Below are 17079 nucleotides of genomic sequence, written 5' to 3'. Positions count from 1 at the left end.
CGGATCCAGGACTTTCTAAATGGGGGGGGGGCACAACTAATTATAAACATACTTAACTTTTTTGGAATGCATTATTTCAATCATATAATGACCTAGAATTCACATTTGTCTTCACTGTCGATGATGTTTGGCAGAACAATTGAATTAAAAATATAGCATTTACTGATCTAAGTAAGATAAACCTTTAAAAAACAACAAAGATATATAACCAATTTGGGGAATCGAACCAGGGTCGACGGAATAACAGGTTATGTCGTTAACCACTCGTTTACCTGAGAAACACTTATATGCAGTAGAATAAATGCTATACAAAACTACAATATATTGATTGCACTCTACGATACTGTAAGTACCTCGGATGTCATTGTTATTTAAGTTAACTGAAGTAAAAACAACTTGACAACATATTTCAAAAAGGGTTTTAAATAAATTATTACGTATTAATTTACAAAGTTTTAGCATAATTCCGAGAACTAGACGATAATAAAGACCGAAATGGAAAGTTTCAAGGCGGCAACGTTTTGAATTTAATCTTTTGTTAAATGCACGTCATGCACACACATATCTTGTTGACACATAATGACATTATTAAAAGCAATGACGAACATAAAATGTGCACATGTTAACAGTTTAAAACAACATTTCTGGTATATGATATATTCCGAAAATAGAAAACTTACGCGTTTAACTGCAGCCATATTTGTCTACTTGTGATCAGTCTGTGTAAAATGCGGCGCCGATTTTTTTTATCGAATGTTCGGGCCCCAATGTCATTTTTAAGAGACATTTTCGTTTCGTATACTATATTATACTCGATAATCAGGTTCAATTGTTTAATTGCTCAAATGCTTATACATGTATAAAAATTTAATTGTGACAAAACAACTTATTTGTACAGTTAAATCAATAAAGATGTGCCCCAAAAAACATTACTTGCCGGCCCGCTGGAGGTAAATCATGTGTCATATTGAAAATACATACAAGAATGCAATGTAAACATCATCAAGTGCTACCTAAGAGCGGAGAAACATTGTTTTTAAGAACTACTTGAAGGGACACAGAGGCCCCGGAAGCATTTCGTTGTGGGCCGAAACCTTCAAAGCTATCATGCGTTGATTACGAAAAAAGATGTAGAACGGTCAAGTTGCACAATTTCATCAAAAATAATATCGTTCTCCAATTTTGGTTTAAATGTAAATAACTGTCAATCTATGGGTGAATTGTGCCAAGAAAATATTTATTATCATTTTATTACCATAAATAATACCTAATAAAAAGAAGCATGGTTGGCACCTTGTACAAACAAACTCAGAAGCTGAACCATCTACAGCTGAGATGTCGGTTGACATTTGCAGTTAAAGAGTCTATCTGAAACCAACAGCACGATCTGCAGATAAGCCATTTCTTGAACGTCACCATTATTGATAGAGTCTTTCTGAGACCGACAGCCCGATCTGCAGATACGACATTTCTTGAACGTCACCATTCATGATAGAGTCTATCTGAGACAAACAGTCCGATCTGCAGACACGCCATTTCTTAAACGTCACAAATCAATGATAGAGTCATTCTGAGACCAACAGCACGATTTGTAGATACGACATTTCTTGAACGTCACCAGTATTGATGTAGTCTATCTGAGACCAACAGCCGGATCTGCAGATACGACATTTCTTGAACGTCACCAGTATTGATAGTGTCTATCTGAGACAAACAGCACGATCTGCAGATACGACATTTCTTGAACGTCACAAATCAATGAAAGAGTCTATCTTTGACCAACTGTCCGATCTGCAGACACGACATTTCTTGAACGTCCCCATAATTGATAGAGTCTATCTGAGACTAACAGCCCGATCTGCAGATTCGACATTTCTTGAACGTCACCATTATTGATAGAGTCTATCTGAGACCAACAGTCCAATATGCATACACGCCATTTCATGAACTTCACACTTTCATGATAGAGTCTATCTGAGACAAACAGCCTGATCTGCAGATACGACATTTCTTGAACGTCACCATTATTGATAGAGATAGAGTCTATCTGAGACCAAAAGCCCGATCTGTAGATACGACATTTCTTGAACGTCACCATTATTGATAGAGATAGAGTCTATCTGAGACCAACAGCCCGATCTGCAGATACGACATTTCTTGAAATTCACCATTATTGATAGAGTATATCTGAGACCAACAGTATAATCTGCAGATACGACATTTCTTGAAATTCACCATTATTGATAGAGTCTATCTGAGACCAACCGCCTGATCTGCAGATACGACATTTCTTGAACGACACCATTATTGATAGAGTCTATCTGAGACCAACAGCCCGATCTGCAGATACGACATTTCTTGAACGTCACCATTATTGATAGAGTCTATCGGAGACCAACAGCCCGATCTGCAGATACGACATTTCTTTAACGTCACCATTAATGATAGAGTATATCTGAGACCAACAGTCCGATCTGTATACACGCCATTTCATGAGCATCACACTTTCATGATAGAGTCTGTCTGAGACAAACAGCCCGATCTATAGATACGACATTTCTTGAACGTCACCATTATTGATAGAGTCTATCTGAGACCAACACCCCGATCTGCAGATACGACATTTCTTGAAATTCACCATTATTGATAGAGTCTATCTTTGACCAACAGCCTGATCTGCAGATACGACATTTTTTGAACGTCACCATTATTGATAGAGTCTATCTGAGACCAACAGGCCGATTTGCAGATACGACATTTCTTGAACGTCACCTTTATTGAAAGAGTCTATCTGAGATCAACAGTCCGATCTGCAGACACGCCATTTCTTGAACGTCACCTTTATTGAAAGAGTCTATCTGAGACCAACAGCTCAATCTGCAGATTCACCAGTTCTTAAACGTCACATATTCGTGGTAGAGTCTATCTGAGACTAACAATTTGATCTGCAGTAACGACATTTCTTGAAAGTCGCACATCAAAGATAGAGTCTATCTTAGACCAACAGCCCGATCTGGAGACACGCAATTTCTTGAACGTCACACATCAACGTTCGTTCGTTTTTTTCTGTGAATCGGTGAAGCACATATTAAAACCTCTTATTATGCAGTTTTGATCGTTTTTGGCGAAATATAGGCTATATTTCAACACAATTGCGGTAAGATTAACATACTTACAGCCTTTTGAAAAGTCGAATCTATGGCTTTTTTGCTTGACGCGGTCGCAAAAAATGACGTCACTAGTCACGTGGGTTTACCACGCTTGTCTAACTTAAGATGTAGTTCTGTCCAGTTTATTTTTTGAAAGTGTAGCTCGTACCATCGTGATTTGAGTGGTTAATCACTTTTCTGTACTTGTCTAATATAGCGACATTCCCCACCCACCTTAGTGAAGTGAAAGGACGTTTACTTTGACAATATATACAACATATGTACACGCTTAATGCTTCGAAACAAAAGCAATGCATTGTGAAAATGTATCGATATTTGATAACGTCGTTGTAAACGACGTTATAGCAATACAAACATATATTTGATTTGTTTTTACAATGAATCTTTAGGATTTTACGTATGATGTCGAATTCATTAATTGGAAATTAAGGTGCACTGATTATAAACAAATACATTGCCAATCCACTTCCAGTGTATGACGTTATAAGGCTTTTAAGCCAGTCAAATACCACAGTTAACGTACAACGTTACGTTGACGGTTGTTACGCGCCATTTGTTTTGACGGATTGACAAGCGTTAACGCGTACTGCGATCTTGTCGAATGAATGGAATACCAGTAATACGTTACCACATGTATATATCGTGTCAACCATGACTTGATGCATTATATACGTAAGCTGCGGATAATCGTTAACTCACTTCTATATCTCACCGTGTTCTTGTTCGTACGGATATTTGAGAGTAAATATTGTTCTGTTTGTGATATACCAAGCATTTTCTGTAATTCTTTCACAAATAATCAAAATCTCGAATAGTGTTTGCTTTGACTCGAAATTCTGATATATATATTCACGTTGCAAGCATCAGACTGAACAATGAACAGTAGGGTAGCGTTACTGTGCACGTGCGTGGTATACGTGACGCTCGTACAGGGACAGCTTCCGAACAGGTCTCCGGATTCGCGGTATCAATACTCCACTGATATGGACCAAGAGGGTAAATATGTGCTCAGGTAAGCTCAGTTTTAACTTTTGGAAACCATGTTTTAAGCTTTCATTAAGATGACTATACATGTGAACTGTGTGTAATTATTTTAATCATAGTTTATCATTTTATATATATAAATGGAAATATAATATTGTTTAATGTATGCCCAGAAATTCAATTCAGAAAGTATACGATATGATTTACTGGTATACAAAACTTACAAAGCAATACAGTTATGCTATTTAGTGTGTATGAACTTTTTAAATTAAAAGGGCATTCTAGGGAAAGGGAAAAAATGAAAGAGGTTTTATTTGAAGGTTCTGACAGTAGCGGTTCGATGCGTACTTCTAATATTTTGTGCACCACATCACGAATTGTTGAATGGTGTAAAACAGGTTTTAAAAACCCCTATTTATTCGAACTGTTTGCAACCAGAACAGTGATAACATGTTTACTAAAATTCCTTCTATCGATCGTCCTATAGGTGGGGCTTCAACAGCTCGGACATCTGGTTTGAGGCCCAGGTACAGACACTAGGTTTTGTCGGCTTCGGCATATCTCAGAGCGGCCGGATGTTCCCCGCGGACGTAGTCGTCGGCTGGATCGCCAACGAACAGGCCTATTTCAGAGTGAGAGCATTTCATTTATTTTGTTTGTAAAGATGTCCGCCTATGACCACATCCGTTCGGGTTAGAGTTTTTTCTCTAAGCTTCGTGATAGTTAGATGATATGAAGTAAAATCTGAATTATTAAGAATATCATTAAGGTCATAACTTAGGTCATCTCACTGACTTAGCTTAACCTATTGGCTGACACATTGTTGACGCAGAATCCGACACAGGGAGAGTTACCGGATGAGTGGCAATAGTTGGACCTTTAAACACATGCGAAAGTTGAAATTTTTAATGATTAAGCGTACCAGTAGGCAAATAGTTTTCGGATACTTTCTTAGGTTTTATCGAGATATTCTCCTGATTTTCTGAAGATATCTGACTATTTTTATTATGAACTTCAGCTCTTTCTTCTGATAACATAATGCAAAAAAGAGTGAAATTAAATCACTTTAGGCTCCGACCGTACGGTTCAAAATGGGTCAAATTTTAATTAGAAAGAAGTAGTTCTCGGACGCTTCATTAAATAACAACAAAACCGTAACCTTCCCTGAAGCGAGTTTTTATGTATTTATTATGAATATAAGAGGAATTCTAATTCCAGTATATACATATTCTATTATTTTGTCATTAAATTACTTTTATTTATTTGCATACGACATAAGTGGTACCAGGGTATCTATTTAAAGGCGTTTGGAATGTAAACGTTCAACTCAAAATCATTATTTCCTTACAATGTATAATGTCGTCTGCACAAAAAGATAGTTCATGTTTACCGGTAAAACCGTCTTACCTGACTGTTGCACGTATATTATGGTATGCTTTTTGCGCATGCGCATTGCGATTGCGATTCCCAATTGGGGAAGTTAACTGTGATTTTGTAAACAACTGGAAATTTCTGGTATTCAACTTCTTATAATCCTTGTCTGATGAAAAGTGTCAGTACTTGCTGAGACGTTTCAATCACCTAATTAATTAATATGTTTTGCTGAAATAAGCCGAAAATCGCGAATGCCCGAATACTACTGCTGTCTGAGAACTACTCGCCTTCTGTCTGAAAATTGGCTGAAAATATAGGTTGCAATCTAATTAAAAATGGCCCCAGTGTCAGTTCAAACTCGGGCGTAAAATAAGAACATCCCCAAAGATACTTTTCTCCTGATTTAACCCCCTTGAGAGGCACTTCAGTATCGGTTTCATACCATACGCTTACTCGGGCGTAAAAAAACCGCCGTTTACGCCGACTCGGGCATATGACTAAAGCTGTGTACATAAATTATCAACACACATAAGACAAAAAAAGTTGATGCATAGCATCAAGTCGGCGCAATGAAATTAGAAGAAAAACGTGCATGTAGATAACCCAAAATGGTTATTATTTCAATGATAATATTTTCATGTTGGGTGTACATATGTTCGAAGGACATTATGGTTAATAATATTGTTACAATAGTTTAAACCCGGAATTATAGATATTCTGTTTATTCCAAGCTAATCCTCCGGTAAATTATTCCAAAAATATTCATACGTTTCTTCGGAAGAAATAGAGTCAATGGTCTTATACATAAACGTCAATAGCATGAAATTCACCTTTGATTTGTACTGGCATGTTATGTGAATTCCTTGCTTTATATATTGTATAAGTTTTTGTAACACATTTCACTCATATGAGTATATAGAACGGGATAAAAAAAAATACTATAAATTAAGAGGGAATTATCTGGAGATGACATTTTCAAAACAAACAATTAAGCTCAATGTTAAATTTTCAAAACTCACCATTTTTGCTGTCGCCAAGGGACATTACTGCGTAGAAGGTTTAAAGACATAAAGGATATTGTAATAGTGCCGTGTACCCTTCTTCTATTCGGGCGGAAGTTGGTATCAATCGGAACACCTCGGTCTGTATCTCGAAGCTTGCCGGAGATGGCCGCGTTGTTATGATTGAGTTGTTATTTAAAATCAAAATTTTCAAAATGATAAGCAGGGCCATTTTAATTTAATGTTTCATTATCAAGTAAAGTGAAAAGTTTTATAAAACATACTAAACTTCATATTTTATCATGCAACGTGGAAAATATTGAAAGCATTGTTCTGCAATATATGAACTAGACCCTTAGTTGAAATATTTCTAAAGTAATATCAAATATAGTCTGGGCGCCGACTTAGTTTAAACTAATAAGAAAGACTAGTTCACAACAGAGCACCAGAGCACGAATTACGTTTTCATCTAATTTGGCTTTAGCAAATCAGGTTTACTTTCCTCACACATTTTGATGCATTAGTTAAAGCTAAGTTGAACCAGATGTAATTAAATATCAATCGATCACACTGAATTGTTTAAATGTACACTAACATGTTTTTATCGTTTGAAAATATAAAAATATGAAGATTGTAACCATTTATTCCAATAGTCGTCTTGTTCTAGGGTTAGGGTTTGGTCGTCAGTGAGAACGATTCTTTTCTTACAAATTATAATTAATACAACATGTGTATCCGCCTGAAAATAAGTTAAAATAAACTTGAAATTTGGGGGCTTTTTGCATGTGCTTAATTATAATATTTTGCATAAGCTTAATTGTAAACAATTAACATCATTATTTCATATTTACATATAACGATGCAGTGGCTTGAACATTTGTCACTGTCCCCTGGCACAGCCGATATACGGCATGCAATTTACACAACTTACGAGCAACAACAAATTCAACAGTACAACATTGATGCCACCACTCTGACGTATCGATACATGTGATGGTTACTGCATTAGGACGGAAGTCACGTGTTCAAATCGAGGGGTTAATGCGAAAAGGTTCTAAGTGACATTAAATAAAGAAGTAGATAGAACCTTTTCGCTTTTACCCCTCGAAATGCAACTCGCATTCACCTTACCTGATAATGTAGATAGTGATTCATGTTCACGTTACCTGATAATGTAGTGATTCATGTTCACAATTCACCATGTGGTGCATGGACCTTTTCTAGGACTACCACACGGAGCGGTACGGACACCCGAACGGGAACGAGACCACGGACTGGTTCGGTGATTACGGGTACGAGGAGAACGGATGGACGGTTCTGGGATTCCACAGAGCCCTGGACACGTGCGATACTGTGGGCGACATCAAGATTGACGTATGTATCCGACCATATCATAGAATGTGATTTTATTTGTTAACAAAAACAGAATATTTCTTAGTGATATTCAGTTAATAATGGTTGGCTTCAAATCTTTTATGTCGAAAGAAACACCAGATTATATCTTAAAGCTGCACTCTCACAGATTTACTGCTTTGACAACATTTATTTTTATTTTTTTGTCTTGGAATGAGCCAACTGTTGCTTCAATATCTGAAATCCAGTGATATAAGACTGCTGACAAAAGATCAGATCGCAGTTTTTCATATTTCCTTGCAAAAAATAATGTTTTATGACTAAAAGCCTTACTAAAATGCATAAAACATCATTTTTTAAACATAAATATGAAAACCTGCATTATGATTTTTTCAGCATTCAAGTTGTCAAAATTTTCAATCTGTGAGAGTGGTGCTTTAACGTATTGGTGTCGTTTTTCGGTCGGCATTGTTAAAAAAACAACGTTGTTATTTCAAAAGTAACAATCTACACTCATATGCACAAATAGTGCAATGCACCATCCCATTGTCTTTCATTCAACGACACATCTTAATTTTTCAGAAAACCACGATGAAGTTGATATATTCGTACGACCCAGTTGACCCAGACGCCAACAGTGCCACGCCGCTGTTTCACCACGATTACAGGGGTTCTAAATCAGTCTCGCTTCTCAACCCATCTCCCGTGTCCTTTCCGCCTGATGCTGACGTCATAGACTTTACAAACGAAAACGTAAGCATCAAATTGGTTCAGAAAATTGTAAATTTCTGTGCGTTACAAAAGAAAAAAACCTTCAAACATATCTTTGAAACGTAAATTTAGTTTTAAAATGCCATCGTGTCATCAATTAAGGCGTGGAGCTGCCTATACGCGAGTATGCGGCTGAATCTACACGATTCTGACAAAAATAAATAAAAAAGAACAGCCAAGGTTGCAATATTAATTCCATTTTCCAGTACTAAGTAAAGGACCTCAGAACGCCCAGAATGAACCAGATTGCACCATGACTTTCAAACTTTTGCATGTCAATTTTATATCAACACTGTCCTTGTTATCTCAGTATTCTCGGTGTGACAGTAAATGGCTGTGAAACTACATATATATTGCTTCGATTTTACATAAAATTAAAACTTCATCTTTTTCTTGCAGTTTACAATCCCCTCGGACAGAGAGTCCAGTTACCATTGTAGAGTGTTTGATCTTAGTGCCGTCCCCGACAAATACCACATCATTAAGGTAAATAATAACAATCCTTTTGTACAAAGAGACATGCATGGCCGCGTGCGATGGGTAAAACTAACATCTGGTTATTTAACTATTGCCAGCTTTTCGATTGTTTCTCGATATGAATCAGAAGAGATTTAAGACATCGCTATTTTGCCTTCATGAATAAATATAGTACATGAGAATACATATCACATAGTATAGTGCATAGTATATATATATACATATAATAACTTCTTTTATGATGTATAGTGTTTGCTAATCTTCGCATATGCGACTTCCTTCTCGACAGGCAGCCGCGGTGTACAGCCCGGGGACTGAAACTTTCGTGGAATACATGGCGCTGTACCGGTGCCGACATCCGGACCCCGCCAGCATCCTGGCTGCCGGAAGTAGCTTCAATTGCTTCTCCGACGCCCCAGACCATGTACAATTCTGTCGCGAACATGTTGCTAGCTTCGGCCATGGGCAAAAGGTATGCACGTTCCCGACATTCAACTGTTAAATATCGATCATATCCCTTATCTTTGTAAAAGCATTTACAGCGAGCGACATACCAGCTGTTTAACAACAGAAACAAAACTTGCCTCACATGTATGCTAAAAAAGCTGATCGGCATTACCATTCAAACTAAAACAAAATAAAATTTAACACTAAGATATCTACTTAAAATGTTGTTTAACAATACGTACTAGTATTTCCTGTATACATTCTCACGCCATGTCGTTTCCATTACTTCTTATGTTGTATGGTTGTGATAAAGCTCAGCTCGAATGACATGCGTTTTAACGCCCCATATTTCCAATTCATAGGACTTTTTCCTGCCTGAAGACATGGGTATCCCTATTGGCGGCCCAGAGGAGGCAAATGTGTATGTTCTCGCCACACACTACCAAAATGATGGGTTTGAGACAGGTGAGGGTTTATTTCAATCATTAAAGATGCACTCTTACTCCTAAATAAGATAAACCACAATTAATACAATTGTTTTAATATACCAAACATGATAAATAAATGTCGAAAACAATGGTTCTTATGAAAGATACTGGGTTTAATTTTTGAAAGAAAGGTGCAAAAACACGGTATTTCTATCTTATTAAGCGATAGTAGATCGCAGTAAATATTTTAGCATTCACCAATCATTTAATATTTTTGCGTTTTCAGTAGGGATGGCAATGAGTAGTAAAATTGGTACTCGAGTACTCGGACAATCTTTCGATCGAGTACTCGAGAAGTGATTTGGTACTCGGGTACTCGGATGATTGATCGAGTACTCGAGTACTCGGGTACTCGTTGCCATCCCTAGTTTTCAGCTATTAAATACACAGTTACAATCGTGTTATCAGTTATTAATATTTTCCATTTATGCATTATTTAGGAAGTAGCTAAAGGTTTATCTCTCAAAATGTATGTATGTTTACATGTGTATGTATTGATTTTGAATAAGAGTGTCCCTTTAGACAAAGGTTTCTACGCTTTTCATAACAGTTACAAACTTATAGTACAATTACTCTAGGAACTCCTTGAAAGAGCTTGTTAGCAACTTCGAGATTCTGCTTTTATCTGATTCAGTGAGATCTACGCTTGATATATGTACGTATTAATTATGTAAATGTGACCACTCGTTCACATTAAGTGAAACATTTATGCTAAAAACCACGAACACTAATGACAGATAAACACATCATCTATGCTTTAATCAAGTTTTAATTTGCACCATCTCCCGCAGGCATTGTGGACAACTCCGGCATCCAGCTGACGTACACGGCGATGTTACGGCCTAACGATGCAGCCTTCCTGTCCATGGGGAACATCATCTCGCCCAACTGGCTGCAGTTCCTCCCGCCCGGGGAGAGTAGCTTCACCCAGAAGGCCTACTGCTCAGAGAGATGCCTAGGATGGGTGAGTAGATACAGAGCTTTAAGATTACTATTTTTATACCTTCTGCGTAGCATGGCAGACATAGATGGACCATTTTTCTGGTGTCATTGGCATCGTCGACCGCGTTGCCACACTTTTATTTCCGCTATCTGAATTTCGTATTTATGATCCAATCTATACTAAACTTGGCAATACTGCTTATTTGCATAATATCTGAACTATGTTCGATCAACAGCCAGACCACACAAATAGATCTAGAGATATGGCCTTGGAATTGTCAAAATTTGACCAAGTTTACTTCCTCCGCTTTCTTACATGTACTTGAGCAATTCTTATCTGATCCTTGCCGCACTAACGTACTTGTATATGTATATACAGCCATATTTCAATATCAGCCCTGGCTCCAATATCTCGAAACTTTTTAAGTCTCTTATAACAGGTTCAAGCTAAGCTCAATATTTTAGTTTTTCTATTATTTGCTTTATATTTATTTATAAAAGATTTTTTAGACTTAAGATATGAATTATCTTCATGAAAATTACAATTTAACATTTTTTTGTCATTTATCAAAATCAAACTTAAGTATGCATTTTGGCTCAATGAAATAAGCTACTTAAGCCTGTTAACTTTAAGAAGTTTGGAGAAATTGGGGCCTGATGTTATGGCCCTCAAATAGTAAAAGGGGTGGCTAAACCTCTTACTTGAGCATTTGTCATCCAATCTGGTCTACAATGGCTTGCAATGTTTGAAGCTGCACCCTCACAGATTGAACGTTTTGACAACTTTTTTATTTATTGTCTTGGAACGAGCCATTTTTTTGCGAAAATCCATGGAAATTAGAGATATAAGACTGCTGACAAAAAAATAGATCTCAGGTTTTTATATTTAAGTTTAAAAAAATCATGTTTTATGCATTTTTCTTAAACCGTAAGTAACGGTTTAAGCCATAAAACATTAATTTTCAAACGGAAATATGCAAATCTGCGCTCTGATCTTTTGTCAGCAATCTTTAATCATTGGTTTGCAGATATTTACGCAAAAATTTGCTCTTTCCAAGATAAAAAATAAAAAAGTTTTAAAAACGGTAAATAAATATGTGAGAGTGCAACTTTAAGGGCATAATATCTCGAACAAGTATAATCAACAGGCAGACCACGCTATTCACTCTGGTCTTATGGCCTCTTACATATTCAGCAAATGCTCAGCAAATTGGATGCAAACAGTAATGGATATAATACTTCGTTTGATGTTGAGAAACAAGCAGACCGCATTATTTATTCCACAGTTACGGCCTATGAAATTGTCAACACCCAATCAAGTTATTTTTGTTATTTTCGGTAAGAACGCCATGCATTCAGAACCATTATTTGTTTATATCCCTTGATCAGAACAGTATTTTGTTCGCGCGAATGGCAAAGTAAAGACTTAGCAAATATCAAATGTTTTACTTTTCAAACGTCCATGCTTTTCTCGAAAAATGGATGCAGTCATAAACTGTGAAATATATTGTTTTTTATATAAAAAGAAAAGAAAAATCTGCATTGACTAAGGCACTCAAAATTTTTGTTCGACATATTCATTTCTATATTATTTTTACGGATGTATCAGGCTATATTATGTATGCAAGTCCGTATATGTTACCACCTCATAAATAAACATCAATGTATGTGTGATGGTAGGAGCTAGTAGTCATAGTGATGGTAGGAGCTAGTAGCCATAATGATGGTAGAAGCTAGTAGCCATAGTGATGGTAGGCGCTAGTAGCCATAGTGATGGTAGGAGCTAGTAGCCATAGTGATGGTAGGAGCTGGTAGCCATAGTGGTGGTGGGAGCTAGTAGCCATAGTGATGGTAGGCGCTAGTAGCCATAGTGATGGTAGGCGCTAGTAGCCATAGTGATGGTAGGCGCTAGTAGCCATAGTGATGGTAGGAGCTAGTAGCCATAGTGATGGTAGGCGCTAGTAGCCATAGTGATGGTAGGCGCTAGTAGCCATAGTGGTGGAAGGAGCTGGTAGCTATAGCGGTGGTAGGAGCTAGTAGCCATAATGATGGTAGAAGCTAGTAGCCATAGTGGTTGTAGGAGCTAGTAGTCATAGTGGTGGTAGGAGCTAGTAGCCATAATGATGGTAGAAGCTAGTAGCCATAGTGATGGTATGATCTAGTAGCTATAGTGTGGTAGAAGCTAGTAGCCATAGTGATTTCGTCTTCCCTTTAATTCTTTTAGCAACCTGCTGAGTGATTTGTCTTGCATGTATGGTAATCGATAGAAAACTTTTGCCACTTGCATTACAAGAACTTGATAATACAGTAGTGTCAATATTCCAGGGTTTCCGGGGCAGCGGGAACGCTATACCCATGACGATCGTCGGTGCGCAGTTTCACGTGCACGGGCTCGGGAAGGCCATGAAGTTACGTCACTTTTCACGCACCGGGGGACAGAGTTTCGCTGAGAACCCGTGGCTCGTGCATGACGATCACTTCGACGCACGTCAACAGACGTTCAACTTTGCTGACCAACGGAGAAATGTTTCTTATGTACGTCATTTTACCACTCCAGTAATATACGTATTATCCTCGCTACGTTGACAATCATGCGGTCGTGAACGTTTAATCGATCAACGTAATGAATGCGATAGACCATAACTTACATGAACTCCTAGTTTGGCTTACTGACGTTTTATGTACAAGCTTTGTGGCTTTACTAGTTGCTATCCCGAGTGTTCGTGCATGTAGGTTACAACACACCGCATTATTATTACTTTACTAATACTTATATTTCAACGGTGTTATGAACGATACTCGATAAATATCGAAAACATGTTAACTGAAACCATTTCATACATTCGTGACGTAGATTTCTATTTATAATTAGCATTACTACATACACCTAACTATTGAAATTAAGTTTTGCTCCAAAGTTAAAATTTGAAAAAGTCGTTCGTCTATCAGAAGTTTGATTTATTCAAGCGTATATCGTATTTATGATCATGTCAATATTGTGTTTCCTATTTCCAGTTCGACCACATGCTGCTGGAATGTACGTACGATACGAACGAACGCAGTGGGCCAACCTTTGTAAGTTACCACACCAACGTCATTGAAACGTGGCGTTACCTTTTATGTCATAGGCAGTGTACGTGAAAAGATGTTGTTTGATATGCAAACATCACAATGAATGAGATCATTTTACCCCATACATATACAGCATACGACATTTATCAGCCACTTCCTTTTATATTTGAATATAAATTAAATTGCAGGTAAAGTCATTTAATTAGAATAATAGAATAGTTCTTGTTTCTTGTTCATATCTTTAAAATGTCTACTTTCGTCTTAAATTGGTGTTCGTCCGTCCCAATGAGAATTAACCATTTAAAACACGCTTTAAATTGTATCATCTGCAATGACCACCTAATCTTATCTTCCCTAGGGCGGCTGGAATATCCGTGACGAGTTGTGCCGCGCGTATGTGCTTTACTACCCCCGAAAGTCCATTGAGGGATGCATGTCGTGGAGCAACTATGACCAGCTGCGCAGCACCAATGGAACACGGATCCCCGGAAACCAGGTGTTTCAGACGCTTATCAACACCGACTGGACCGGAAATAACGTTATGCGACGGAACCTGCGCAGTTCCCTTGACGAATCGATAGAGAACGCTCAGTGTTGGTCGTCCAAGCAGCAACCATCGGTAGGTGCACTTTCAAGTTTGAACGGCGGTGGAACAAATAACATGGAGGGTAACAGTTTATATCAGTGTAAGATAGCTATAACCCTCACCAAGCGAGCACCAAAAGCTAAGCTTACTTTTGGTGCTCATAAGGTGAAATATAAATGCAATCTCACACCGAAACAAACAATATAGGCTTCTCATGTCGAGGTTATGATTTATTAATTGGTTGCTCAACTTTTCTAAACCCAGTTTATAGGATAAGAAATGATTAAACCCAGTGTCAAGTTACCGTAAGGAAAATTTAATAACCGGCCATTAACGATAAGGCTAATAGTTGACCCATAACAGGGTTGAAATATGCATGTAAATCTATCATTGCTATCGTCTCCCATAGGATCGTATATATAGCCTGTACTTAATCTGTCGGTTTAACGATTTAACTGTCATTTTGGGTCTTACTTTCAGTATGCAATCGACTGGATGCCGCGTACAGAAAAGCAACCAAGCTCGTTGTACACGCCTCCAGCAGACAGCACATGTCGCGTTTGAATGACGTCATTTCAAGTATCCTAGTAGTGCTTGCGTAAAACATACCGCAGTTCTACAACAGATTACAGCTACTAGACGTTAAACATTGTTTCAGTGTCGACAATGATATGTTGTTGTTCTTGGCAGTCCTTACCTCAGGTGTAAGAGCGGTCATGTTTTTATGAAGTATGAATTTGCCATAATATGTCATTCTATCTATTTATTATTCACTGTTTCATCTCTACATTTTTGTAAACTAAATGACAATAAATTGTTATAAAGTACTAATTTGCGGTGTAGCTTTTTTGAAGTAACCCTGATCAATCACGATCAACAGCAACGGGTTGTTCACAGTGGAAAATGAATAATAAGTATATCGAATACAAACCAGTTTTAAGGTTAAATTACACAAATACGGAAGTGACTACAACACGGGCTTTTTGGCTTTTTATTGACACATGTCAGTGATGGTAATGCACCAGTCAATTGTAACCACGGCCCCCAGGTCCGGGGAAAAGCGGGGACTTTGACTTGCGGTCTAGCCAACCCCGGGTAAAATATCCGTCCTGCGGGGACGAACTGCTGGTAAAATCCCCGCAAAATGCCCCCGTACCCCAGGGAACCTAGGTAAGGCCTCGCTATTTTTTGGCGCGAGGACAAAACCATCACATTCACACGGCACTGCGGGGCCACCTGAAAGGTAAAAATACGGCCCATTTCCCCGGCTATCCCCGGTATACCCCCGGACACGGGGGGGGGGGGCGTGGTTTCAGACCATTTGCTACTTTCCATCTTCATAAGTTTTGAAGCAAAATGGTTTGTGATGTCAAAAACTTGGTAAACATACACTTCATCGGCTTTATTTATTACATTTTAACCGTATTGTTTGCAGGGCAAATTACAACAATTAGGAATTGCCTACTCATTGTCACATGCCTTATTTCTTTGTATTGACAAATGACAGTGAATTAAAGCATATGTATACCATCTCAGACCATTGGCTTGTATAGGTTTTGAAGCTGAATGGTTTGTAATTTCAAAAAACATGCTGGATCTTCTTAATCTACTTGTTTGTGTTTAAATTTTCACCGCAATGTTTGTACACCTACACCAGATTTGGACACTTTATCGAATACACAGTGGTTACGTTCAAACAATTGTATTGTTCTTATAAGAAACGTTACTGTTTTCACCAACATTGTTTAATGTTTAGTAAAATTCATTCATTCTTGAATGTCCAATGTCCAATGTCGTGCCAGCACGACTTTCACTTTTGAATGTCCAATGTCCAATGTCGTGCCAGCACAACATTCGATTTTGAATGTCCAATGTCCAATGTCGTGCCAGCACAACATTCGAATTTGAATGTCCAATGTCGTGCTAGCACGACATTCATTTTTGAAATCCCAATGTCCAATGTCTAATGTCGTGCTGGTACGACATTCATTTTTGAATGTCCAATGTCCAATGTCGTGCCAGCACGACTTTCACTTTTGGGTGTCCAATGTCCAATGTCATGCCAGCACAACATTCGATTTTGAATGTCCAACATCGTGCCAGCACAACATTCGATTTTGAAAGTCCAATGTCCAATGTCGTGCTAGCACGACATTCAGTTTTGAATTCCCAATGTCCAATGTCCAATGTCGTGCTGGCACGACATTCATTTTTGAATGTCCAATGTCGTGCCAGCACGACTTTCAATTTTGAATGTCCAATGTCATGCCAGCACAACATTCGATTTTGAATGTCCAATGTCCAATGTCGTGCTAGCACGACATTCAGTTTTGTAATCCCAATGTCCAATGTCGTGCTGGCACGACATTCATTTTTGAATGTACAAAGTCGTGCCAGCACGACTTTCAATTTTG

At 37.9% G+C, this 17079-nt stretch overlaps 1 protein-coding gene across 1 annotated transcript; it reads left to right on the top strand.

The window, feature by feature from the left end:
* Positions 1 to 3838: 3838 nt before the first annotated feature.
* On the top strand, positions 3839 to 15492 carry LOC128222863 (DBH-like monooxygenase protein 1). The gene is made up of 12 exons (XM_052932017.1): positions 3839 to 4182; positions 4642 to 4786; positions 7754 to 7903; positions 8465 to 8635; positions 9053 to 9139; positions 9420 to 9602; positions 9940 to 10042; positions 10857 to 11029; positions 13333 to 13542; positions 14023 to 14082; positions 14438 to 14698; positions 15146 to 15492. The coding sequence occupies exons 1-12, from the start codon at positions 4046 to 4048 to the stop codon at positions 15227 to 15229; spliced, it is 1764 nt and encodes a 587-aa protein (XP_052787977.1). The 5' UTR covers positions 3839 to 4045; the 3' UTR covers positions 15230 to 15492.
* The last annotated feature ends 1587 nt before the right edge of the window (positions 15493 to 17079 follow it).

The sequence above is a fragment of the Mya arenaria genome, chromosome 17 (assembly GCF_026914265.1).
Source record: "Mya arenaria isolate MELC-2E11 chromosome 17, ASM2691426v1".
Lineage (NCBI taxonomy): Eukaryota > Metazoa > Mollusca > Bivalvia > Myida > Myidae > Mya > Mya arenaria.
This window is presented reverse-complemented; position numbering and strand designations above follow the sequence as displayed.